Source organism: Lynx rufus, unplaced genomic scaffold (assembly GCF_022079265.1).
Source record: "Lynx rufus isolate CCGP_SWC_20201006 ecotype Redwood Valley unplaced genomic scaffold, mLynRuf1.p SCAF_4, whole genome shotgun sequence".
Taxonomy (NCBI): domain Eukaryota; kingdom Metazoa; phylum Chordata; class Mammalia; order Carnivora; family Felidae; genus Lynx; species Lynx rufus.
In genome coordinates this window covers 85,122,729-85,149,706 of record NW_025814856.1, presented here as the reverse complement: position 1 = coordinate 85,149,706, position 26,978 = coordinate 85,122,729, and the positions used below count along the sequence as shown (strand labels likewise).

Sequence of the window (26,978 nt, the reverse complement as noted above, 5' to 3'; positions counted from 1 at the left end):
TTTCCCCAATATATATTTTCTAATGTTGTTTTCTTTCATTTTTTTCTATAAGCATGAACAAAGCCTCAATGTTAAAAAAAATTGACCAGACACTAAGAAGACGAAAAGAAAAAGTCTCAATATAAAAAATCCTCATGGTATTAGTATAGGTAGATGTTATGCACACGCACACACGCACGTGCGTACACACACACACACACACAAATACAAAGCACTATAAAAAGCAGCCGTAGTAGTAATAGTACACCTACTCTGCACAAAAAAAAAAAAAAAATGTTAAAATTTAAGCTAGAGTTTCAGTTAAAGTTTTATGGGAAGGTCAAGTTTTATTATCAGTTATTAAAAACAAATCAGTTTTAAAAAAACACACAAATAATAAAACTCTAAATAAACAGATTAAGCAAGCAAACGGGTGCAGTGAAATGAAAAATAAAGTATCATATGGATTAGGCCAGGGTTGCTGCCATCAAATGCAAAATGTGTTATCAGGCCAAAGAAGTCAGTGTGGGCCCAGTGCCTTGGTTACCATCTTCACCTTGGTTACCAGTCTTCCTATCTTGTCAAGCCTTGGCTTCCAGTTTCTTTACCGATAAAATAAAGGGGTGGAACTTGCAGGTCTCCTAAGGTCCTCAATCCCTTTAGCTCTGAAATTCTGATGCATGTTTTCTAACAGCCAATATTTTCCTATTCAAAGACAGGCAGGATTTTATACCATTTCCACTATATGAGGTTAGACTGCTTTTTAGGCTGGGCATAAATAAAATAGATTATATCAGCATTCCAAATTATGAAAAAAAATTCTGAAGAGAATCAGCACAGGAAGTTTACTAAACTCCATAGTAACTACTAAAAATCATCATGGAAATACATGAGTACCCAGTATCACATGTTATACAGAAAATATTGCATGGTTATGGAGTTGTCAAAATCACCTGATGGATAAGGAAAAAATTCTAGTTACAAAAAGAAGATTACACAATCTTGTGTATTCTTAGGTCCTCAACTTCTAAAGCTTCTGACTCACTTCATTCACTACTGTCCTTTTATAAAAGGGTCCCGAGACCGTGGATAAATCTACGTTATGTAGTATGGTATTATCATGGAAGTTATTCTTTGTACTCCAACAGGCCTGTTCTAATGAATTTAACAACTCACCGCCCGAGCTGAGTCACCGAAGTCTATCTTCAACCTCCCCATGGCCCTAATGATAGCAATAATTGATTGGATGGTGTTGCTGTAGACCACCGCTTTGTACTGTTTACATTCCTCCTCCGAATAACCAGCTTCATGGATAATTCTAATGAGACAAAAAGAAAAACACAAAACAACTTACTTCCTTTGATGGAAGGGTACACTTAAACATAAAAAAAAATTTAATATTTGAAGTCTACTTACTTCATTTGCTTCACAATTGTGCTTTTCCCAGATTCACCAGCACCTAAAAAAAAGTAAAATAAAGGATTTCTAACTTCATCCTTGTGCTATATCCAATGCAACACAGGCACACATACACACCTTCTCTCTCTGTCTCTTAACAGCTGAATTTTATTCGATATCAAAACAATCTTTAATGGTTTCCAAACATATAGAAAAATTATCAAGAATAAGTCCCTTTTGTTTATTACTTCATAATACTTAAATTCAATAAGCTCAACTAAAAAATATTTTTATTGCTGTCTGTGTGTATTCACTAAAGCAATAAAAAAATTCAATCTTCTATAACTTAAAGTTAAGCACTATAAATTAGTTTTATTTAAAATTTTGCTCCTTCTTGGAAGATGTTCTGTTTGGTCAATTATTCTAATTTTAACCTTTGCTTCATCACAGATATGAAGTAGATGGCAGTGGTGCTCAAACCATACAACAAATAATTTAGAAAATATTATTATAAGTTATGTCTATGCAATGCGTGTTCAACCACCATTATTAAACATCTGACACAAGGCCAACATAATGTGCTAGCATGGTGATCCAATGGTATGGAGGACAGAAATGTCTCTCCCCCATGTTCTTCCAGCTTTCCTGTCACCCAAGTCATAAATCCATTTTCAAAATGCTCCTTCACTTTCTACATATATGCAAGGTCTCTTCACAATCTGGGTTCCTAGCATTATGCCATCATAACATAAAAATATTACTAAGGAAACAGCCCTTCATAAAAGTAGAGCCCTTTTATCCTTCACACTTAACAGTAGCTGATACCTTTACATCACATCATATCAACTATTTGTCAGGATCCTTCTGATTGCTAGATACAGAGAACATCTGAGCAAAGGACACCAAAGAAGATAAGACAAGTCTATCATTTCCCTTCATGTTGTCTTTGGCCAGGGCTACATATCATAAACCTATTTATCACGGTTTGAGAGACACAGCTAGGATTTTTATTATCTGGGCCCCATCTTCCTATGGCCATTCCTACAGTGTTTTCTGATCCAGCATTACTGAACAACTTACAGTTCTGAGAACACCTACTGTGACCACACCACAAGTCTTCAAACATACCGTTTCCCCTGCCGAAATTTAATTTACTCTGCTTCTTATTACCACCCTGGTTATCCTCCACCAACCATAAATTCACCTCCTTTATCAACCTTTCCTGACCCACTACCCCTGTGATCCCTGCTGCCCCTCACTCTGCACGTTTCCGTGAATATTTCTTGAAGTCTCAGCCCCTAACTTGTGCTAGACACACAATCAACCCCAAAATGTACTTGCATTTATTTAAGCTATTTGTGCCTATTATAATTAGATGTCAAACTTCTGGGCGCTGTTCCTTTTGCTCCCATCCCTCTCCAGCTACACACACATACACACACACCCAAACAATCAGAGACATCTGAGAACAGATCATAGTTAAACGGCGTATTTGAAAATCTGGGGGAAAAAAGCTGCTTAAATTTTACTTGTGATTTAATATTTAAGAAATTTTCTCAAGATACCAGCACATTAAGTAGAAAAGCGGGAGCTGAATAAACAATGAGGGCATTCTTCATTTATAGACAGCCTTTGATTCTTTCAGGGCATCTGCCAATAAAAACAATTCCAAGATAAACAATCCATTATTTATTAATCAACAACAGTGTACTTGGCTCTGTGAAAAGCACCATTGTAGGCATTATGGCTCACACATTTCTCTCATTCAAGAGAGATCCACCCACCTAACATACCCTAGGCAGTTCCCGGCAGGGCTATCTTCAAGAAGGCCCTCTGGGTTTCTAGAGCACTGCCAAGCTAGTCAGTAGCAGCCATGCTGTGAAGATGAGACCTTCCAGATCCCCATAACCACCTACAGAAGTGGTGATTCCACTGGCATAGTGAGCTTTGATGAACCACAGACCATTCTTAGTCAAACTCAACAACTGAAAGGCCCAGAGAAAGGCTCACATTATACAAGCCAGTGAGGTCTGAGAGCCAAGTGGGGTAAAACCAGAAATAGAAAAAAAAATTATGAGTTAACATGAGAATTTTATAATCTTAACAAGAAAAAAATTTTTCCTAATATTAAGTTCTGATTCATTTCATATCTTTTAAAAATAATAACATGGGACACTTAGATTACTTTGCAAGGAGCATCTTGGTCAATGGCTTGTGGTTCAAAATATCCTGAAATCTGTTTAACATTAAAGATTGAGGATGGGAGTGTTATTAATTGGATATCTACCTAATTTCTTCGTTAGTCACAAGGTGCTCTTTGAGGAATAGATATCCTAGAGGCAAAAATGCTGAAAAGAGTCCTTCAAAGCTTAGCAATTTATGTAATTAGTTTTCAGTTCTCATTTTCATGCAGACATTCTCCTAATAGGAAAATTACAAATGCTGCCTGCTTAGGGTTCCAACATTCTAAATACTGGTATTCTTCCCACGCAGCACACAGGAAAGAGTTAAAGGTTGTTCTTTACAACTCTTAGCACAATAGTGTTTGAGAGACTGACAAGAAGCAATACTGAAAAAAAAAAAATCTCCAAAGTAGTGGAAGGGCAGGGGAAAGGCGGAAAGGATCAATTTTCCTACCAATACTTAACTAGGCAGCTATTGCTTTTCCCTTTAAATCCAGATTCAGATTAAAAAGAGTTGGGAACACCCTTCTTTCAAGGAGAAACAAGGAATATACACTATGTATGTATGGAAAGATCAAAGTGTGTGACCACTGTGGTCACAAGGTCAGGCCGGTCAAGGTGACTAAGAGACTTTATGAAGTAACTGTGAACAAGCTGGTCACTGCGAAATGAGAGACTTCAGAGTTCTAGGAAGGGAGATTTTAACTCGCAAAGGGCCACGGAGGTGTGCAATATGATCATGGAAGGCCAGTAAGCCAATAGTTATAAAGTCAAAGTTGGGATCACTGAGAGGGTCCCTCGGGCCTCTCTTTAAGGAGGAAGTGGCTAATAGAAAATTGCATGTCTGGGGCACCTGGGTGGCTCACTTGGTTAAGCATCCAACTCTTGGTTTCGGCTCAGGTCATGATCTCACAGTTCATGAGTTCAAGCCCCATATCAGGTTCTGCACTGATGGTATGGAGCCTGCTTGGGGTTTTCTCTCTGCCTCTTTCTCTACCCCTCCCTTGCTTTTGCTCTATCTCAAAATAAATAAACTTAAAAAAAAAAAAAGAAAGAAAATTGCATCTCTGAGAGCAAACAGTAATAAGCTCAGCAGGTGTATGAAATGGAGCTTAGCATATGACGATAACGCACCATTCAGATGGTAGCAAAGAGCACCACCACAGTAACACTGAGAGGAAGGAAATTCATCGCAGTCTGGGGTCATATGTGCATAGCCACCTATTAACAATGAGATTTGGGAAAGGGAAACACATTCACTTAGGACAACCAAGAGGATGGAACCAAAAACCAAATCAAGATCTAAGTAAAGTAACCCTTGGCTAGATTCTAATTCTTTCACTAGGATTATATAATTTACCATTATAAAATAACAATCAAATAGTATCTGCCCCTGATTTTGTTAAAGGGCAGTATAGAAAATCTGAAGTTTTAACTGCAAGTAATTTAAAGACAAAGAACCTCTAACCTCTTCCAAACACTCTTTATTCCCCCCCCCCCCGCCCCCAAGAATATTCTTTGTCCAATTCTCTGCTTAGGGTCACATTTATAACATTTATTTCTTGGTTCAGGATTCAAGCTGCCCAGTATCACATGCTATTCAGCTATTAAAATGGTGATTTAGTTATTTTATTCTGAATTCCTGACATTCCACTTTTAAAAAATGCAAATTTTATGTAGAATTTAACAATTTCAAAATTTTACACTGAATAAAACTACATTACAGTTTAGTTTAAATGAGAATAAAACCAAATTACAAGTTGCATTTAAAGTCACTTCTGTTTATCATGGTGCTACACAAGGGTGACCCAGTTGGTTGAGCATCTCTCTCTCCCTCTGCCCCTCTCTCCCACTCACATGTTCTAAAACAAAAAATAATAATAAAAACAAAAATAAAAATAAAGATATGAGGCTTTATTAAACCCTCTGAAAGTATGGGGAGAGATAATGGTCCCCTCCTTATCCTTAGAACATTTACTTCAGAAAAATTAGAATTGTAAGTACTTTTTTTCCTCTTTCAAATTTGTGTGTGTGATACACACACACACACACACACACACACACACACACACACACTCTCTTCAGAAAAACAACAGGCCAGGGAGCCTGGGTGGCTCAGTCGGTTAAGTGTCCAACTTTGGCTCAGGGTTCGAGCCTTGCATCAGGCTCTGTGCTGACAGGTTGGAGCCTGGAGCCTGCTTCAGATTCTGTGTCTCCATCTTTCTTTGACTCTCTCCCATTCATGCTCTGTGTGTGTGTCTCTCTCTCTCTCAAAAACAAATAAACATTAAAAAATTAAAAAAAAGAAACGAAAAGAAAAACAAATAGGCCTTGTTTTGGTCAGCTTTATGACCCAGAATGTCTTTCTCAAGAGACTGGCAGCCATTTCTTTGAAATGTAAACATCAAGAGAGATGGCAACCCTATCTTCCATTTTCTGTGGAAGGGTAGGAGCCTAACTTGGGTGGGTACCTTGCTCCAAGATGCAAAGCTACCTCCTGTCATAAAGATATGAGATGTGCTTCTCCTTTGGGTAAGGCCAATTAGCTAACACAAATGGTCCACCCAACTAACAAAGTTAAGATGAAGTATGTGTATAAGGCTGTCAAGCCTCTTACTTAAGAACTAGTTAAATCTAACTTGAAAACATGTATGTAGTTAAATTGTATTCATTTGGCTATATATGGAATGAGATTCCTTTCCATCTTTGCAATCTCTTAGTTGACTGCCTCTAACATACACCAAACTCTGGTTCAATGCTTATTCAAAAATTGATAAAAATGTTTTCTTTCTCTGCTACCTTTGTAAGGAGGATGTCTGGGTTGGTTGTTTCTAATTATTATTCCTCAACAGGAATCATAACCTAAAAATCTTTCTAAGTTGGCTATAAGAAGCTATGAACTATTTAAATAAATATATACATATTTATGGAATATATCTGGCATTCTAAGATATAACAATAATTTGATAATACCAGAATCTAGATTGCCCAAATGACCAACTTTCTCAATTTTTTTAAGAGAGACAGAGAGACAGAGACAGCACCAGCAGGTGAGGGGCAGAGAAAGAGGGAGACACAGAATCTGAAGCAGGCTCCAGGCTCTGAGCTGTCAGCAGAGAGCCTGACACAGGGCTCAAACTTGTGAACCAGGAAATCATGATCTGAGCTGAAGTCAGATGTTTAACCAACTGAGCCAGGTGTCCCTGGACTTTCTCAATGTTAACTCTCCATAAAACTAATCCCTAAGCCATTCATGCCAGAAATAGGTCTCACACTACTACACTGAGCAAGAATGACTGCACATTCAAGACTACTCTAGAAAGGTAGGACAAAAGGAGACAACTGTGGGCAGCACAGGAAGCTTTTTCCTGGCAGACCATGTCAGTTCAGGTTTCCTCTACCCCAACATATCCCAATGCTTGTGCAGTCATCAAGTGGCTCTCTTCATGTTGCTCTTAAGGTACTGGGGTTTGGTAAATGGCCATAAATACAGATCTTCTGGTAACTACAATTGTTGTAATAAAGTCCTTTTTATCTCTGAACCAGGAAACTCCTGTCTTCTGAAGACAGAAGTTAGCATAAAACTGCAGTAAGCTAATGTGTTAGCTTGTAAGTAAGGTAAAGCCTCAAATATTGAATAGTTCTTGACATGCTATTGTTTAATTTTTAATTAACTCCCAAAGTCTGGCAACTACAAACACTTCCAGTCATTGTTTCTATATCTGTACTGCTTACCTTTTAAAAGCTCTGATCTTTTGGGTTACCTAGGTGGCTCAGTTGGTTGAGTATCTGACTCTTGATTTCGGCGTAGGTCATGATCTCAAGGTCATGAGACTGAGCCCTGCATCAGGCTCCATGCTGAGTGTGGAGCCTGCTTGGGATTCTCTCTCTCCCTCTATCTCTGCTCCTCCCCCACTTGCACACACACTCTTAAAATAAACTTAATTTTTTTTTCTTCCCACAAATGGTAGCTCATGCACATTTGTTCAGTAAATCCAAAGGAACAGAACAATGGTTCTCAAAGTATGATTTCAAGACTAACACTATCACCAACACTTAAGAAATATACATTCCTAGAACCCACCCAGAACTTACTGAATCAGACACTCTGGGAGGAGGCCCAACAATCTGTATTTTAACAAACCCTCCGAGTGATTCTGATGGAAGCTAAAGACAAAGAACCAGGTAGACGAAAGAGGTAGAAGAAAGGTCACCTCCTTTTTTTTCTGGATTAGTGATCAGAGTAACTGTAATCATTTAGTTGTTGACTAGGTCTCCCCTGTTCCAAAAAGTGAGATAAGTAATATTGCTTTACATTTCTGCAAATAGGTTATTAAAAGGCAGCTGGGTTCTCAATTCTCTGCATTTAATGTAGTGCAATTACTTTTTACTTTGGTTGAGGTATATAAAAAAAACTATTTTCACATAATTATGTAATTATCAGAAAAGGGAACAGCAATTTAACAGCACTTACAGATAACTGTAGATAGCCTTCTTTGATTCTATACCAAAATTTTAAAAAGGGTAGCTTTGGGGTGCCTCGGTGGCTCAGTCGGTTAACAGTCTTTGACTCAGGTCATGATCTCACACACAGTTCATGGGTTCAAGCCCCGCATCAGGCTCTGAGCTGAAAGCTTGGAGCCTGAAGCCTGCTTCAGATTCTGTGTCTCCCTCTCTCTCTTCCCCTCCCCTGCTTGTGCTCTTTGTCTCTCAAAAATAAATAAATAAAACATTTAAAAAAAAAGATTTAAAAAATAAATAAAAAAGGGTAGTTTAAAGACTGGTCATAACGCATTTCTATAAACTTTTCGTACTTTGATACATTACAGCTCATTGGTCTATCTTGTACTTGGATGGATATTTTACCCATGTTTGATTTGAAAATTAGTTCACTGAGCTGTGCAGAATTGAATGTTGATGTGTTTTTAATACCAAATAATAACAATATATATTATCTATATTTTATGTATATAATCATCTTTTTAATATTACCCATAATCATCAGAAAAGACTTTAAGTCTTGGGAAGATATCAAGCTCTCAGTGCTATGGATAAGTTTTTTAAATTTTCAAAAAAAAATTTTTTTTTGCTTAAAACCTTTAATTTTATTATTGCCAACAAACACTGTTAGCTATTTTCCTTGCAATGACAGACTAACTCTGCCAAATCCCCAAGTAGGACTATACCACAATTTCTTTCAAGTATAAATGGTATTCCAGGGAAAAAAGCAACTAGTTCAATTCACAACTTAATCATACAACTATCCTTCCTCAAGATAACAAACATGGTTTGGAATATGGCAGCATACTTTGGTATATTTCATATTTGGTTACACAGCCTATTGAAGAGGTATGTACCTAATGGTCAAGATTTAACAATGATTTTTTCAACTTGAGCATTTTTTATCACAAGTGCACAGTAGTGAAGAATACAATGACTATTAGTACAATTTAGTGCTATTGACATGATTCAGTATTTTGACCTATTATTATTTTGGTTCTATCACAACAAATAACAACACAATTAAAAAGGCAAATACCATCTTAGTACAATTATGAAAATGGTCCAGAGACCCCTAGGCCCATGGGTCACTCCTAGAATTGCTAGTTTAATGTCTTTCTCACGCCCTGGACTATAAGCTATGAAGGAAGGGAGCCCTGATGTTTTTCACCATGATATCCTCCAAGTTTTCTCCTACACTTAGCACACGGCAGGAGTGAAGTAAACATATTCGCTGGCTCGCAGGCAGGCAGGAAATACACCATAAAGAAAGTATTAGAAAATGTAACAATATTTCCATGAACTGTGGAAAGGGAGAATTCTGTTAAAAACCGGAAAAAAATAAAGGAAAAGTGTGGTGGAAGCTTGTGATTGCCCATTGAAACGGGTTCTCACCTATTGTAACGGGAGTAGTGGCTGGGAACATGGCAACTAAAGACTATATATTCCGTCCTCACTTGCTGCTAGGTGTAAACCACATCAACACATTTCTCATCAAAGCAAATGACTTGTGTAAAAGAAAAATGTAAACTTGGATTCTCTCTCCTCATCCTTTGTATGAGCCAGAAATTAGGCGTGCCTATGGTCTTCTTCTAAGCATGTATATTAAGACAACGCTCAGGGGATGCTGGGGCAATGAGAAGGCAGAAACTTGGGTCCCCCCCTTTAGGCTGATGAGTTTACTTATTTATTTAGTTAGTTAATTTTAGAGAGAGAGCACATGAGCTGGGGAGAGGGCAGAGGGGGAGAGAGAATCTCAACCAGGCTCCACGCTCAGCACAGTGCATGGCACAGGGTTCAATCCCATGACCCTGGGATCATTATCTGAGCTAAAATCAAGAGTTGGATACTCAACCAACTGAGCTACCTAGGTACCACTATGCTGACAAATTTTTTAAGAGCTGTCTAGTTTAAATATATAAGCAAATATATAACCATATAGATAAAGAAGTCCCCAAACCTAAGAACATTTTTTTAAAAACATCACCATAAATAAAGTGAAAGGCAAAGAAATCAGTAATTAATGAGTATAGACTTAGTGCATAATGAATTAACATTAACTGACCAAGAAAAAGAATAATTTGTAGATAAAAAGAAACAGATACAGTATTAAGCTGTAAATATATATTCATGCAAAAAATTACATTAAAAGAAATACATCAAAAAATGCTTATATCTGAGTAAGACAATTTTATTCTGCAAATATTTCTGTAATTTCTAAATTTTTACATTGTACATAATAATACTGACTCAAAATTATGCACTTTATTTAGAAAAACTTGGGTCATATCTCTCGATTGAATATGAATAAAATTATCTTTTAAAATCTCATTTGCTTCAACCCATATCCCCATATCATCACTCATGTATATAAATCTCACATTCTAATCACAGCAAATTACTTTTACTACCCAAACTTTCATGATCATCCCTACCGCCCCCTACTTTATCCTAAATGGAGCCCTTTATCAACAATGGACACTAAAAAGGACCACACTATGTTTAGGTGGGGGAGCATCTGGGGTTGTTCCTTACCAACCAAGGCACATCCTATTTTCAGGAAATGTGGAAACTAAGTTGACAGACACTGGGTTTACTACATGGCCCATTATAGCAGGTGGGATGACCACAGCCCTACACAGACTTAGGTGAGAGATTATGAGGCCCCCAGTTAGAGGCAGCTCAAGCAGGAAGGCTCTATGCAACCATCATTGATTGCACCAGACACTTTGATTGTGATACCAGAGCCACCTAGGTAAGAGCTATCATGTTCATGACTAGAAGAGACAGAGCACAATACATCTAAGGGACTACTTTGTCCCCGTTACAATGAGTTGTAGTAAGTCACTCTGCCCTTTCTTCCCACTCACACGCTGACCCTCACACCAATTATGGATAACAGCCAGGAAGGGAGGATGGCAAGTGATAAAACATTTTCATCTGAAAACCATACAGACTGTTTACTCAGCCATTAAAAAGAATGAAATCTTGCCATATGCAACATGGATGGACCTAGAGAGTATTATGCTAATCAAATACCATATGATTTCACTTATATGTGAAACCTAAAAAACAAAAAACAAAACAAACAACAACAAAAACAAATAGACTCATAAATACAGAGAACAAACTGATGGTTTCCAGAGGAGAGGTGTATTTGTATGGAGGGTGGGGAATGATGCACAAAACAGGTGAAGGAGATTAAGCAGTATAATCCTCCAGTTACTAAATTAGTAAGTCACGGAAATAAAAAGTACAGCATAAGGGATATAGTCAATAATATTGTAATCGCACTGTATGATGACAGATGGTGACCACACTTTTGTGATGAGCATTGAGTAATGTATAGAATTGTGAAATCAATGTTGTACATCTCAAGCTAATACAACACTGCATGTTAATAATACTTCAATAAAAAAAATGGGCTGTTTAATCATATTGGACTAAGGCTTAAGCAGCATTGAACATTTTGTAACTTTCTCTACTAATTATAATTAGCAGGTAGGGGTTTAGCAGGAGGTAGGTTGATTTTAGGCTAAACTAAAATAAAAATGGTATCCCAAACATCACCACAGGCTGCTCTGAGAAATTATCAAAAGGGACACAGAGGAGCATGTGTTGTTATACACGTGATGTGAGCTAACATCATTCTCTCACCACTTTAAAAGTTTTCCTCTAGAAAGTAATCCGATGCACATACTACCATTCTACTTTTGTATTTTCACCAACTCAAATGAAATCATTTCTGTGACACCATGCTTTTGGTAGTATGGAATAGAACAGAAAAACCCAGAAATACACCCACAATTGTATGGTCATTTAATCTCCGACAAAGGAGAAATGAATGAATACACAATGGGAAAAAGACGATCTCTTCATCAAATGGTACTGGGGAAACTGGACAACCATACGCCAAAGAATGAAACTAGACCACTTTCTTTCACCACACACAAAAATAAACCCAAAATGGACTGAAGACCTAAGTGTGAGACCTGGAAACATAAAAATCCTCGAAGACAACACAGGCATTAATCTCTGACATAGGCCATAGCAACATCTTTCTACACAGGTCTCATAAGGCAAAGGAAATAAAAGCGAAAATAAACTACTGGGACTACACCAAGATAAAATTTCTACACAGCAAAGAAAAACAGCAACTAAACTAAAAGGCAATCTACTGAATAAGAGAAGATATTTGCAAATGACATATTTGAAAAAAGGTTAGTATGCAAAATATATAAAGAACTTATACAGCTCAATACCCCAAAAACAAATAATCCAATTTAAAAAAGGGGCAGAAGACATGAATAGAATTTCTCCAAAGCTGACATCCAGATGGCCAAACACGTGAAAAGATGCTCAACATCAATCACCATCACGGAAATGCAAATTGAAACTACAATGAGATATCACCTCACATCTGTCTGAATGGCCAAAATAAAAAACACAAAAAACAACAAGTGTTGGCATGGATATGGATAACAAGGAACCTGAGTACACTGTTGGTAGGAATGTAAACTGGTACAGCCATTGTAGAAAACAGTATGGAGGTTCCCTCAAAAAATAAGAACAGAACTACCCTATTATCCATGAAACACACTACTAAGTATTTACACAAAAAACACAAAAACACTAATTCAAAGGGATACATGCACCCCTATGTTTATGCAGCATTGTGTAAAATAGCCAAACTATGGCAGCAGCCCAAGTGTCCAAGAATAGATGAATGGATAAAGAAGTGGTACACTGGAATGGAATAGCATAGAATGGAGTATTATTCAGCCATAGAAAAGAATGAAATCTTGCTATTTGCAACATCACTGATGGAGCTAGAGAGCATAATACTAAGTGAAATAAATAAATCTGTGAGAGAAAGACAAATACCATAGGATTATTTCATTCATATGCAGAATTTAAAAAACAAAAGAAATGAGCAAAGAAAAAGACACACACACACACACACACACTCTTAATTATAGAGAACAAAATGATAGTTACCAGAGGAAGGTGGGTGGGGAGATGGGGATATAGGAGATGGGAACTGAAGACTACACTTACCATTACGAAAAAATAAAGTAAATAAGTAAATCATTTCTATGTGACACCATACTTTTGGCATATAAACATTTAAAGTTTTCAAAAAATCTTGGTTTAGGCAAAAGATATGATTTAAACAAGAAAGAATACCACCTCTCCTTCACACAGCAGTCCAAGTGTAAGCAGTTCGGAGCTCAGGATCAGCGTGATAATGTTAGGGATCCAAGTGCCTTTTACTTTATTGTTCTACCGTAACAGTGTGAGACACAAATAGAGGAAAACATTTTTTAAATCTAGTAGAATTTTTCATTTAGATTCCTTTGCAGTTATCTTTAAATTCTCACATGAAAGAAAAAGAAATTGCAAATAAGGGGTCCATTTTGGATATGCAAAAGAGACAACTCTGAACTGTAATCACACTCAAGAAAGGCCATAATCCCTCAATTTTTCACCACTATGATGTTAGCTGTGGGTTTTTCATACAATCCCACATCAAAAGATTGTGGTATAAAAGTATACTTACATATTTTTAACTAAAAGTAAATGCTCAAGGTATGTTTGCAGTTTTTTTAAGGATCTCCCCTTAAGACAGGTAGTTTTTGACAGATAAATTCTAATCCCATCAGTGCAGAGGAAATTTCCCCCTGCATATCAACATATTCAAAACTTAATTACCTCAATCTCCCAATGCAAATTTCTCAGTGCGGCATTCTTGGCAAAGGATTTGAACCCAAATGCCTTTTAGTCTTACCTCTGCACATGCCTGCAACCATTTTCTAGCCTTGTAAATCTTCAAAATAATCTATCTAATCCACACCACCAGAATTCTTGCATCTTAATGTCAACAACACTGTTAGGCAATCAAGTCAGTTAAGTAAGACAAAGGTTCTGATTCTAGGAAGCTGTATCCAGAATGTAAGTAGACAGTCAAGGAAATGAACAATCACAGTATTTTTTTTTCTTTCATATATGAAGTACCCTCTATATAGAAGGCTTGATGCTAGACACTCAGGACAGAGTGAGTGGAAATAAGAGTTGTGGTCCCTGGTTTCATGAGGGGGAGAAACAGGTGGCAGAAACACTGCAGATTGTGTGATAAGGAAAGGCTACTTAGTAGGAAATGATTAATACACACAGTCCACTTAAAACCTTATAAGATGTTCACTTATCAACACCTGCTACAAAGGTATCTTAACAAATGAATATATCTAGTAATTCACTAGAAGAACTAAATTAATAAAAAGACAGTAGAAAGTTACAGAAAAGTTAATACAAACAAGATATATACAAGTACATATAATTCCAAAATATAAGAACTATATAACCTATTCTACTTTCCCATTGCTCCATTAACATCTGAAATACTCTTTTTAACCACTCTTCTAGAAAGGACATTGATAAATGCGACGATGTCCAGAGAGGTGGCATACGGGTCTATGAACTGCTTCATTCCAAGAAAGGCAAAAGTTAAAAGAAGAAAAACATCAGGGAAAAGAAGATGTCTGATAAACAGCTGAGGAGCCCTCACGCAGAAAGAGAAGGCTGAAGAGAAGGCTGAATTAAGATCAATAACAGAAATCACACAGAAGCAAATCTGGCTCAGTAAAAGTAATAATCTATTAATGTGATGTCAGAATCTATAAAACAATATCATCTGTCAATAGGATTGTTATTCTCCCAGTTCTCTATCACAGAAGGCATATACACGGCTTTGCTAGATGTCATTTTACAGCAGATATAAATTAAGAAGAAATGGGCCAACCCCACATTTCCCACATACTTAACAATACTGTATTGTACATTAAATATTTTGTTAAGAGGGTCAATCTCATGTTAGGTGTTCTTATCACAATTAAAGGAGGGGGTGGAGGGAGGAAGGGAGGAAGGAAGGAAATGGGGCACAACAGAACCCTGTATTACATTGCTGGAAATCATTAACATTATTTGTACCATCCTGACTCATGCAGTTGTGTTAAAATATAGGCTTCATATAAACAACATTAATAAAAGACTTGGTTGAGTTCATACATTCTGGCCATTCCCAGTTTCTGTACAGGGTCAAAGTTCCATGGAGATCAATACAAGACAAGGCTCTACTGTTTTTTCTTTTTTTTTTTTTATTTTTTTTTTAACGTTTATTTATTTTTGAGACAGAGAGAGACAGAGCATGAACGGGGGAGGGTCAGAGAGAGAGGGAGACACAGAATCCGAAACAGGCTCCAGGCTCTGAGCAGTCAGCACAGAGCCCGACGCGGGGCTCGAACTCACATACCGTGAGATCGTGACCTGAGCCGAAGTCGGACACTTAACCGACTGAGCCACCCAGGCGCCCCACTACTGTTTTTTCTCATCAGCTGTCTCTACCAAACAAGAGCAAGTCTAACCATGATAAATGATGGGGCAGCTCTAACTAAATCCCTGCACTTCTTCATGCACGTTGACACACAGAGACCTCAATCTTATAAAGAAGAAAAAAGGCAAAAATTCTCGCATAAATATCCCCTTCCCAAGATTAATTTTTTACCAGGAAACAGGGAACTATTTTTTATTCAAAAAATGAGGATAAATAATGCCCCCAATCACTGCCTCTGACATGACAAAATAGGTTCGCAAGCAGTGGCACACTAATCAGAAAGGTTTATAAAAACAAAAAGGCTTCACATCATGAGTTATTTAAGTGTTGTCTGATGAAGTGTAGGAGAAAAATTTATATGATCCCAACTTGAGACTACTTTAGTGTCCAGTTGAACTAGTTGCTCTAGGGCTACAGAATCATGATTAGTAAACTTCTTAAATGAAAACTGGACTTTTTTTTCAAGCTGTTTTCATTAAAACCATATTAACACTTGGCATAAGATGCACTGATACCATGGTGTTAAATGTGAAAAATGTGTATCTTCGAATGAAGGAGAGATAGGATTGTCCCCTGTTTCATCCTCACTAGTGGATCTAAATACCAGGTTAGGGCTTCCGCTAGGGACTTAGTATACTTAAGCATGAAGAGTTAATAAACATGAAAAACTACTCAACATCAACAGTCATCTGGGAAATGCAAATCAAAATCACACTAAGATGCTATCTCACTTGCTAGAATGGCTAGAATCAAAGAGTAAGATCATAACAAGTATTGGGGAGGATGTGGAGAAATTGGAACCCTCGTCATACACTAGTGGGGATGTAAAAATGGGACAGCCACTTTGGAAAATATTCTGACAGTTCTTCAAAATGTTAAACAAAGAGTTGTCATTGGATCCAATATTTCTATTACTAAATATATACCCAAGAGAAATGAAACATAAAACTAGGAAAAATCATACTTGAATGTTCATAGCAGCTTTTTTTTTTTTTTTTTTTTTTTTTTTTTTTTTTTTTTTGAGAGAGAGAGAGGCCAGGATAGAGCTAGAGAGAGAGAATTTTAAGCAGGTTCTACACCCAGAGCAGAGCCCAACATGGGGCCCAATCTCCTAACAGTGAGTAAGCCTGAAGCCTGAATCTAACCTGAGCCTAAATCAAGAGTTAGACCCTTAAATGACTAAGCCACCCAGGTGCCCCCTAGCACCATTATTCTTAGCATTACCATCAATTGATGAATAAACAAAATGTGGCAAATCCATATATGCAAACAATGGATATCACTCCACCATAAAAAGAAATAAAGTACCGATAGATGTTATAACATGGATGAACTTTATAAACATTATTCTGAGTGAAAGAGGTGAAAGAGGTCAAACACAGAGACCACATATTATAGGATTCCATTTACATGAAATGTTCAAAGATGTCAAATCTGGAGACAAAAAGATTAGTGGTTGCTTAAAACCTGGGGGTAAGGCGGGGTTCAGGGGAAATGGAAGGTTATTGACAAAGGATATGAGGTTTCTTTTGAGGTAATAAAAAATGTTTATTTTTTACTTTTTTTAAACGTTTGTTTATTTTTGAGAGAGACTGAGCACAAGCAGGAGAGGACAGAGAGGGCGACACAGAATCTGAAATAGGCTCCAGGCTCTTGAGCTGTCCACACAGAGCCTGACACTGGGCTCAGACCCATGAATGACAAGAACATGATCTGGAGCCACAGCTAGATGCTCAACCGACTGAGCCACCCAGACACCCCAACAAAAATGTTCTAAAACTGACTATGGTAATGGCTGCACTACATTGTGAATATACTAAAAATCGCTGACACATAGACTTTAAATTGGCAAATTTTGTGTTTGGTGAGTTATACCTCAATGAAGATGTTTTAAAAGTTAATAAGGGGTGTCTCGGTGTTCAGCTGGTTAAGTGCCCTACTGTTGACTTCAAGCTCAGGTCATAATCTCATGAACTGTGACATCAAGCACAGAGCCTCCCTGGGATTCTTTCTCTCCCTCTCTCTCTGTACCTCCCCTACTTGGGCTGGCTCCTACTCTCTCTCTCTCTCAAAATAAATAACTAAACTTAAAAAAAATTAATAAAAAACTTTGTAAAATAATCAATAATTTAAGAATAATATTTAAAAAACCTGATTATACATATTCCCTTTACCTCCTTTCCACAAAATCTTCCTTAAACCTTCAACAACACTTGGTTCCTTGCTCAGTATGATTAAAACTTTTCTAAAGGGAACCTTCATTCTACACCCCTTCCTCTGCTGTGGTGTAGCATTTCTGACAGCACAGTTTGCTGGAAGACTAGTGATTTTATCTAAAGCGTTAAGTACAAAGATTTTATACCGACGCAGATAGGTGGTGTTTGATATGAGAGAATGATGTAGTTCTATACTTTAGTATTATTCTAGTACTAGCAAAACATTCATGTAGGAGGAAATTTGAGCCTGTGGACTTGAAAAAGTTAAAAGCTTTTAAGACAATCATTTTACACATAGTAATTTTAAAGCTTAATAAAGCTTTTAATAAAAAGAACCAGAAGGGCTCACAAAGAAGGAAGTGACTAGAAAAAGTCACCCAACTGCCAAACGTAGGACACAGAATCTTCCTAAAATTGTCATTTCTCAACTCACAATTCGTGCTCCCTAGTTTAAATCCAAGAAAAAAGAATATACTTTTTAAAATTCTGACAAATAAGTAATGAAAATAAAAATGATCAGGGAAAGCAGCACAGTAAAATGATAATGAGAAAATTATTATTTAAAACAGATAAGATGAAACCAATAAGCATAGAATAAGGATAGAACAAGTAACAGTGAAGAAACAAAAAACAAAGAAGAACTGGCAAAAGGAAATATACAAACTCTGTAAACATAAAAAAATAATCTCAATGATCATCCAAAACAGTGATAAAATATTTTTAGCCAAACTAGTATAGTAACTTTTAGGAAATGGTGTGGGAGTTTGAGTAAGTTCACATACTATTACTGAGACTAGAACTGTTACAAGCTTTCAGAAGGCAATAAACAATGTATTTTTTAAAACTTTTAAACATAGCCTAAATCTAAACATTATGCTCCTTTCTAGATATTTGTCCTAAACACAACTATGCATTTTAACAATACAAAGAAGAATACTGTCAACCTGAATGTCCAGGAATAGGGATTTTATTAAATAAGATGATAGAGCCATATGAATATATTTTTATATAAGCATTAGAAATGTGATGTTTTTGGGGCACCTGGGTGGCTCAGTTGTTAAGCATCTGACTTCGGCTCAAGTCAAGATCTCACAGTTGGTGAGTTTTAGTCCCACATCAGGTGAGGATAAGCCCCACTTTGGGTAAAAACACAAGCCCGGGTGAACCCCGCTTCTCTCTCTTTCCCTCCCTCTCTCTTTCCCTCTGTGCCCCTCATGGGATTATCTCTCACTCTGCCCCTCACCTGACCACTCTTTCAAAAAAAAAATAATTAAAAAATTAAATTTTAATGTGATGTTTTTAACATGGGTCAACACAGAAAAATGTACAGAATACATTATGCGGGGGAAACAACAGGCTACAAAAGTATATGAATAGATCAAATATATATGGATATGTACATATACAATCCATATCTGAAAAGATATACACTAACTTGTTACCTTCTGAGGCTAAGATTATAAGTGCTTTTAATTTTCTGATTAATATTTCTTATTGTAAATTATTTTGATAATAATCAAATATCATCTTGTAATAAAAATAATAATCTTAGGAGCGCCTGGATGGCTCAGTTGGTTAAGTGTCTGACTTTGGCTCAGGTCATGATCTCGCAGTTCGTGAATTCAAGCCCTGCATCGGGCTCTGTGCTGACAGCTCAGAGCCCGGAGACTGCTTCAGATTCTGTGTCTCCTCCTCTCTCTGCCCCTCCCTCCCCTGCTCATGCTCTGTCTCTGAATAATAAATAAACATTAAAATAATATTAATAATGGTAATAATCTTACAATGGAACATACTGAAATGAAGTAAATAAGAATCTAGTGGCAAGACAAAAAGATAAGAGAGAAGAAATATGATGGTTAAGAGTGCCTTGGTGGCTCTATTGTTTAAGTGTTGGACTCTTGACTTTGGCTCATCCATGATCTCACAGTTAGACTTCGAGCCCATGTCAGGCTCCACGCTGACAACGCAAAGCATGCTTGGGATTCTCTCTCTCTCTCAAAATAAATTAAAAAAATAAATAAATATGATGGCTAAAGAGAAAGGTAGAAAAAGAGACAAAGCTAAAATAATTTCATAAACACACAAAAATGTGCACATCTTTATGAATAAAAATAACCTCATAATAAATAAGAAAAATTAGTAGAATATTTTAAAAATTAAGTAGAAAAAAGTTACATGTGAAAAGATATTAAGAGATTAAAATGATAAGAGTATAAACAAAAATTTTGAAAATTAAAAGGTAAAAACCTAGTAAGTTAGATAACCACATGCAAAACAATGAAGCTGGACCATTACCTTACACCACACACTAAAATTAACTCAAAATGAATCAAAGGTCTAAATGTAGGGGATAAAAAACCTTAGAAGAAAACAGATGGGGAAGCTTCTTGACTTTGTATTTGGCAATGATTTCTTGGATAGGTCACCAAAAGGGTAAGCAACAAAAGATAAAATGAATTAAATAGGATTTCATAAAATTAAAAACTTGTGCATCAAAAAATACGAAAAGGAAAATGAGAAGGCTGCCCACCAAATGGAGAAAATGTTTTCAAATTATATACCTGGTAAGGGATTAATATTCAGACTATATATATATAAAATAGGCACACACACATATATTAACCTACATCTCAACACAAAAAGACAACCCAACTAAAAAATGGACAAAGAACTTGATTAAGGATCTTCTGCAAAGAAGATATACAAATGGCCCATCAGCACATGAAAAGATGCTCTACATCGCTAATTACTAGAAAATACAAGTCAAAACTATCCTGACACTCATTAGGATAGCTGCTATCATAAAAATGGAAAAAATAACAAATGTTGGGAAGGATGTGGGGAAAGGAGGACCCTTGTGTTCTGTTGGTGGGAATGTGAAATAGTACAGCCACTACAGAAAACAATCTGGCAGTTTAAAATTTAAAAAAATAGAATTTTTTATTCTAAACAAAAAAAAATAAAAACAAAACTACTGTGTGATCTAGCAACTCCATTTCTGGATACATACCCACAAGAATTGAAAACAGAGTCTTAAAGAGATATCTGTATACCTACATTTACTGCAGCATTAATCACAAAAGCCAAAAGGTGGAAAGAATTAAAATGTGTATCAATGGCCAAATGGATAATATATTAGTGGATAATATTCCATTGTATGTGTTTATACTGATATATATGTATCATGTATAAATATTAAATATTTATATACTTACATATCATATAAATATCATATAAAATATGATAAACACATACAATGGAATATTAGCCTTAAAAAGGAAGGAAATTCTGGGATGCCTGGGTAGCTCAGTCAGTTAAGCGTCTGACTCTTAATTTCGGCTCAGGTCACGATCTCATGCTTCCTTAGACCGAGCTCCGCACTGAGCTCAGTGCTGGCAGTGTGGAGCCTGCTTGGGATTCTCTCTCTTCCTCTCTTTCTGCTCCTCCCTCGCTCATGCCTGTGCATGCATGCTCTCTCTCTCTCTCTCTCTCTCTCTCTCTCAAAATAAATAAAATTTTTTAAAAAAGGAAGCAATTTCTGACACATCCATGCCACATGGACGAACTCTGAAGACATTATGCTAAGCAAAATAAGTCAGACACAAAAGGTCAATTACCGTTTGATTCCACTTCTATGAGATATACAGAACAAATTCATACAAACAGAAAGTAGAATGGTAGTTGCCAAGGACTCGGAGGAGGAGGAAATGGGGAGAGTTAATTTTAATAGGTACAGAGTTTCAGTCTGGGATGATGTAAAAGTTCTAAAGATGGACAGTGGTTATAGTTGAACAACAGTGTGACTATTCTTAATGCCACTGAACTGTACATTTAAAAATGGTTAAAATGGTGAATTTTATGTTTGTACATTTTATCTTAACAGAAAAAAATTTTCGAGTGTATCTAGTGCTGTAGGTATGCATGGCCTTTGTATGCATGAGGGCTTATTGCTAATAAATTTCACAGTAATCTTAAAATCTAGTAAATTGGTGGAAAGGAGTTAAATAGATAATTAGAAATTTCTAGAGCACCTTTCACATGTATAGATTCATGTTACGTTTTCTGACTGAATGTAGCTCCTAGGGCTTCAAGTTGCTATGTGATGTCCTACTGGAGTCAGCGTAGGGCAGTGATTCTCAAAAAGGACAGTACCTCCGTGGGCAGTGTAATGCAATTTATGAGAACATTTTTGTTGTTAGAGTGGCTGTATGCAACATACAAACAAAACCTATCAATGAAACATTGTCCTCTCCTCTGCACAATTTCCAAATGACCCTAGGGACCTCCCTGTTGGTTTAAAAAAAAAAAAAAAAAAGGTTCATAATCTGAGTCTAAATACCCACTTTCCATACAAACACAAAGACTTTTTTTGGGGGGGGAATGGCTTAAATATATACTGAAGAGTGTATCCTTATCACTCAGAAATTTCACAGAAGTGGAGCCCCATTTCTGACAATGACATTCTCAGAAGCACAGCTATTGCAGTTTCCATGTGTAGCAAACTACAAATGATTCTATATATTAAAAAAATGTATTTGAGTTTTATAATGTGGTGCTGAGCAACCACATATGGCATACCCTATAACAAATTATTTCTCTATACATTATAGTAGGTATTATATTGATTGTTTTTAATAAGTATATAAAGATAGGTTACTAGTATCTATACATTTTATTTCAGGATATTATGGGTGACATTAAAACTATTTGCTACAAAATGGATGTATGTTACAGATATTGTAAATGTCTGTTGTCCACAGAATGTGAAGCAATGCAAGGAAGAACTTTCTTCTCTTCCTTTCATCTAACCTGTAGGCAGTGCCCAGAGTCAAGATAAGATGTAGAATGACAAAAGTCATTTGAAAAAAAATTTTTAATGTTTATTTTTGAGAAAGACAGAGAATATGAGCAGAGGGGGAGGGGGGGGAGGGGGAGGGGGGAGGGGGGGGAGGGGGGGAGGGGGAGGGGGGAGGGGGGAGGGGGAGGGGGAGGGAGAGAGAGAATCCAAAGCAGGCTTCAGGCTCTGAGTTGTCAGCACAGAGCCTGATGTGGGGCTGAAACCCACGAACAAGGAGACCATGACCTGAGCCGAATCAAGTACTTAGCTGACTGAGCCACTCAGGCGGTTCGTGGGTTCGAGCCCTGCATCAGTCTCTGTGCTGACAGCTCGAAGCCTGGAGCCTGCTTCGGATTCTGTGTCTCCCTCTCTCTCTGCCCCTCCCTCACTCACATTTTCTCTCTCTCTCTCTCTCTCTCTCTCTCTCAAAAAAAAAAAAAAACATTAATTTTTTTTGTTTTTTTTTTTTAGAAGTCATTCTTACATTCAATGTAAGGCTGGACAAGGATTAACTCCAAAAGGTCTATGAAACTATCAATGGTTCTCAGGTGATTTTAGATTAAGGAACACTACCAGAAAAAAAGCAATCCATTAACCCACTCACATCCATTAAACCCACTCATTCCCACTGATTACTGTTTACAATGATGCCATCTACCTCATCAGTTCTCACATGCAACACGATGCCCCAGGTGATAAACACCAATGATGACAAACTCATCATGAAACCTCTATAGAGCATGTCAACTAAAAGGAACATCTGAAGCCTGTTTGGGCAACTGTAGCAAATCACTTAAGAATCACAGGTATACATTTTCATAGAGCGTTACATGTAAAAGAGGATCCATACCCATCACCAACCAATGACATTAGTAATAATGGGGGAAAATGAAATTGAAATAACTTTATAAATATATATTATTGCCAAACTCCCATATAGTTTGAAAGCACTAAAGTTAAATTATAATATGTAGAGTCAGAGAAACAAAATTAGAATGAAAACTGAATAGAAGTAATCATAAAGTCAACCTAGAATACTAAAATTATCAATATGCAAATATTCACAATGTTATTACCTGTGAGACGCCTCATTTCCAATACTGTTCTGCACATAATCATGTACAGTCAAGCAAATGCAAAATGTATCTTTCTTACTAACCTTATGATTATTTACATTTACAAGAACAATTTATCAATCTACTTTGCACAAAGGAAAACAATTTAAATAGCAGCCCCCCCCCCTTTTTTTTTTTAACAATTTGGAACCTCTGCTATTCCCAATAAGCCAGTTAACACATTTATCCAACTACACTTTCTGAAAGACTCCATTTCTATGATCACTCTCCTATCACAATTACAAGTTTCTTCCTATGTTTCCCATCTAAGAATGAGAGCCCCCCCAGAGGAAGAATGGATTTTCTCATTCTTACATACTCAGTGTCCAGTATAATGCCTAGTGGTAAGCAAACCATATCGGTTTATGCCAATGCATAAAAATGGCTATCTTTATAGTTCTTACTGTGTGACAGGAGCTATGCTAAGCATTTTGCATTCATTTTTATCACCAATCTTAAAAAGTACTGTGACATTACCATGTCTATCATAAATGGTAAAACTGAGGCTTAATAAAAATCAAATTGCCCAAGGTTATATCACTTGTAAGCAGAAATCAGAAGCCAGAGATTTCTTATTAATTTACCTTCTCTGTCTTTAATTCTCAATGAGATAAAATATAATAAAGGTTAAGTCAGGTGACACTGTCTTAATGGTACAGTAACTGTTATGAGAATATTTTCCACATTTACTTTAATATTTTGATTATATCCATGCCTTGTGTTATTTCTAAATCAAAAACAAACAAACAAACAAAAAACCTGGGAGGCTATTCCCAAATAGCATCTGTTCTTTTGGGATACATAATATGACATGCCTAAGACTAATCCAGTTTCCCAAAAGTACTATAGTAAGAAATACCTCCAGTTATAGAACAATTTAGCTAAAAAAACAAACTAGTAATTAAATATTTGAAGGAGAAAATAAATGCATGGCATATTCAATTTCATAACAAACACACACACACACAAAATACTGTGCCAAGTCTCTAAAGATAAACTGAAAATAAAAACTGTCACTAAAAATAAGTATCTTGTACCATTTAAACTAGTGAATTACATGAGGTATTTCTTTTATATAAACATAGTTTGCTTTTTATACTGAGAATAGCATGCTGAACTGCACAGTCACTTCTCCATTAGCAGATGCATGATGGAATGTTAACAGCACTTTAAATGACAGAAAGAAAAGAATAAAAGTGCCTCTAACACAACAGATCTCTAGATGTGAAGTGAGATTATGAAGAGACAAAAATCACTGAGCAAGAAAAGACTGGGAAAGGTCATCCAGCATCTCTGTGAGCCTTTGGGAGCACAATAAGACTACACCATTACTGAGAAATGAAAAAGCTGCCATTTTTGGAGACTACAGAGACAGAAATCCAACTTCCCCCTAAAAAGTCACCCCAGAGATCAACAATATTTAGAATCATAAAATTCCTACTTATACTCAATATAAATCCCTGAAGAGTCCAGCTTAAACCCATCACCTTTTGTACAGTCTTTGTGGAAAGTGCACAGCAGTTGGCTGTTAGAATACATCTTCACATATAAAGTCTTCGGCTTTCTCTTTTTGGGGGACAAATATGCCTTCTTTAGCTTTTTCTCATAGGCTTTATTTTCTAACCTCTTACAAATCCTTTTCTCTGACGCTTTTCCATTACTCTTAAGAGGCCAAATGAACAAGCAGGTGGTACTCTCATGCTCTGAAACGTCAATCAGCTATTACTACTCCATCATTCTTGCTTCTCTAATAGCTGGTATCTTTGTAAGATCATAAGATAAAAGCTGAGACACTATGGAGAATGTTAAGAGAAGAGATGGGCAAGGAGGGGTGGGAAAACAAGTCTGGAATCAATTTCCAACAACTCTGAAGGCAACTCATTAAAAGGTAAACACTGAGGGCACCTGGGTGGCTCAGTTAAGCGTCTGACTTTGGGTCAGGTCATGACCTCAAGGTTCATGGTTCGAGCCCTGTGTCCAGCTCTCTGCTGTCAGCACACAGCCTGCTTCAGATCCTCTGTCCCCCTCTCTCTGCCCTTCCCCCGCTCAACCTCTCTCCCTCTCTCAAAATAAATAAAAAATAAAAATAAATTATTAAAAGGTAAATTGTGAGCACTCAGAAAAGTCACTGGCATGAGGAAGTGGCATAGGTTCACTAAAAAAAAGCCAGTCCTGTTTTGTTAAGATTACTAGAGAAAAAGGCATGACCAAACCTGAGAGCTAAAATAACTTAATTTCAGCAAAGCTTTAACAATATATCTCATAATATACTTGTGCTCAATACAAGCAAGAATACAGAGTTAGACTCTAGTTCATTTAGGTGGGTTTGAATCTAGAATCTGTTTAAAAAATGTTAATTAATTACTATCAGTGTGTTAATCATGTGCTACAAAACCCATACTTTAATCATGAGGTGGGCAAAAAAACAGAAGGAAAACTTCTATCTCTAAATATCTTAAAATTCAGAAATATTTTCACATGTTAAAATGGATGTAAGATATAAAAGTTAGATGCAAAATGTCTCGTTTCTCAAATGTGTTACTGGTTTGAGAAAAAGTTACATCATGAATTTCAGTGGTATTAAAGTGCCAGTGGTGAAGAGTTTACTAAACACAAAGCAGAATGATGAAGAATCTACTAGAGGACATCTGGAGATCAAGCAAGGTCTAAGTACCTACTATCGTTCAAGTATACCTGGGTTTACAAACGGTATGGGCCCACCCACAGAAGGGCTACTAGGACATTAAGGTATCTGGGGGTAATGTATAAAGATAATTACTGAGCTAAAATTTCTTATGTTAAATAAAAAATTGATGGGTTCTAGGGTAGAGACCATTTTGTACTTCATCTAAAACTCTTTCAGATGCCAGAGGGAAGTGAATACAAGGACCACAGAGACAAGGACACTTAGATGTGTAAGCCTCCCCTGGGTAGTCTCAAGTCAGCCCTGAGCCTGCCTTGAAGCTGCAGCCAGTACTTGGCCACATTCTCGAAAAGAAGTACAGCTTGGGGCGCCTGGGTGGCTCAGTCGGTTAAACATCCGACTTTGGCTAAGGTCATGATCTCACAGTTTGTGAGTTCAAGCCCCACGTAGGGCTCTGTGCTGACAGCTCACAGTCTGGAGCCTCCATCGGATTCTGTGTCTCCCTCTCTCACTGCCCCTCTCCTGTTCTCTCTCTCTCTCTCTCTCTCTCAAAAATAAATAGAATATTTTTAAAAAATTAAAAGAAGCCCAGCTTCACAATTTTGTAAGCTTAACAAAGATTTTTGTGGAAAGATAAGGAATAAGATTTGTATCACACCATGCATACCAGAAACCTAACAATATTACCCACAGATATCTGTTCTTCCTTCCCCTGC

The 26,978-nt window shown here is 36.8% G+C and overlaps 1 protein-coding gene across 2 annotated transcripts in view; it reads right to left on the bottom strand.

Annotated features, from left to right (window-relative positions):
- GNAI1 (G protein subunit alpha i1) overlaps window positions 1–26,978 on the bottom strand; it is an 88,478-nt gene that overhangs the window by 32,036 nt on the left and 29,464 nt on the right. For both annotated transcript variants that reach the window (XM_047096250.1, XM_047096251.1), the window contains exons 2-3: window positions 1,396–1,438; window positions 1,156–1,297 (exon numbers count right to left, since the gene is read on the bottom strand). In XM_047096250.1, the coding sequence (XP_046952206.1) occupies window positions 1,156–1,297; window positions 1,396–1,438 (185 nt within the window). The remainder of the gene's footprint in view (window positions 1–1,155; window positions 1,298–1,395; window positions 1,439–26,978) is intronic.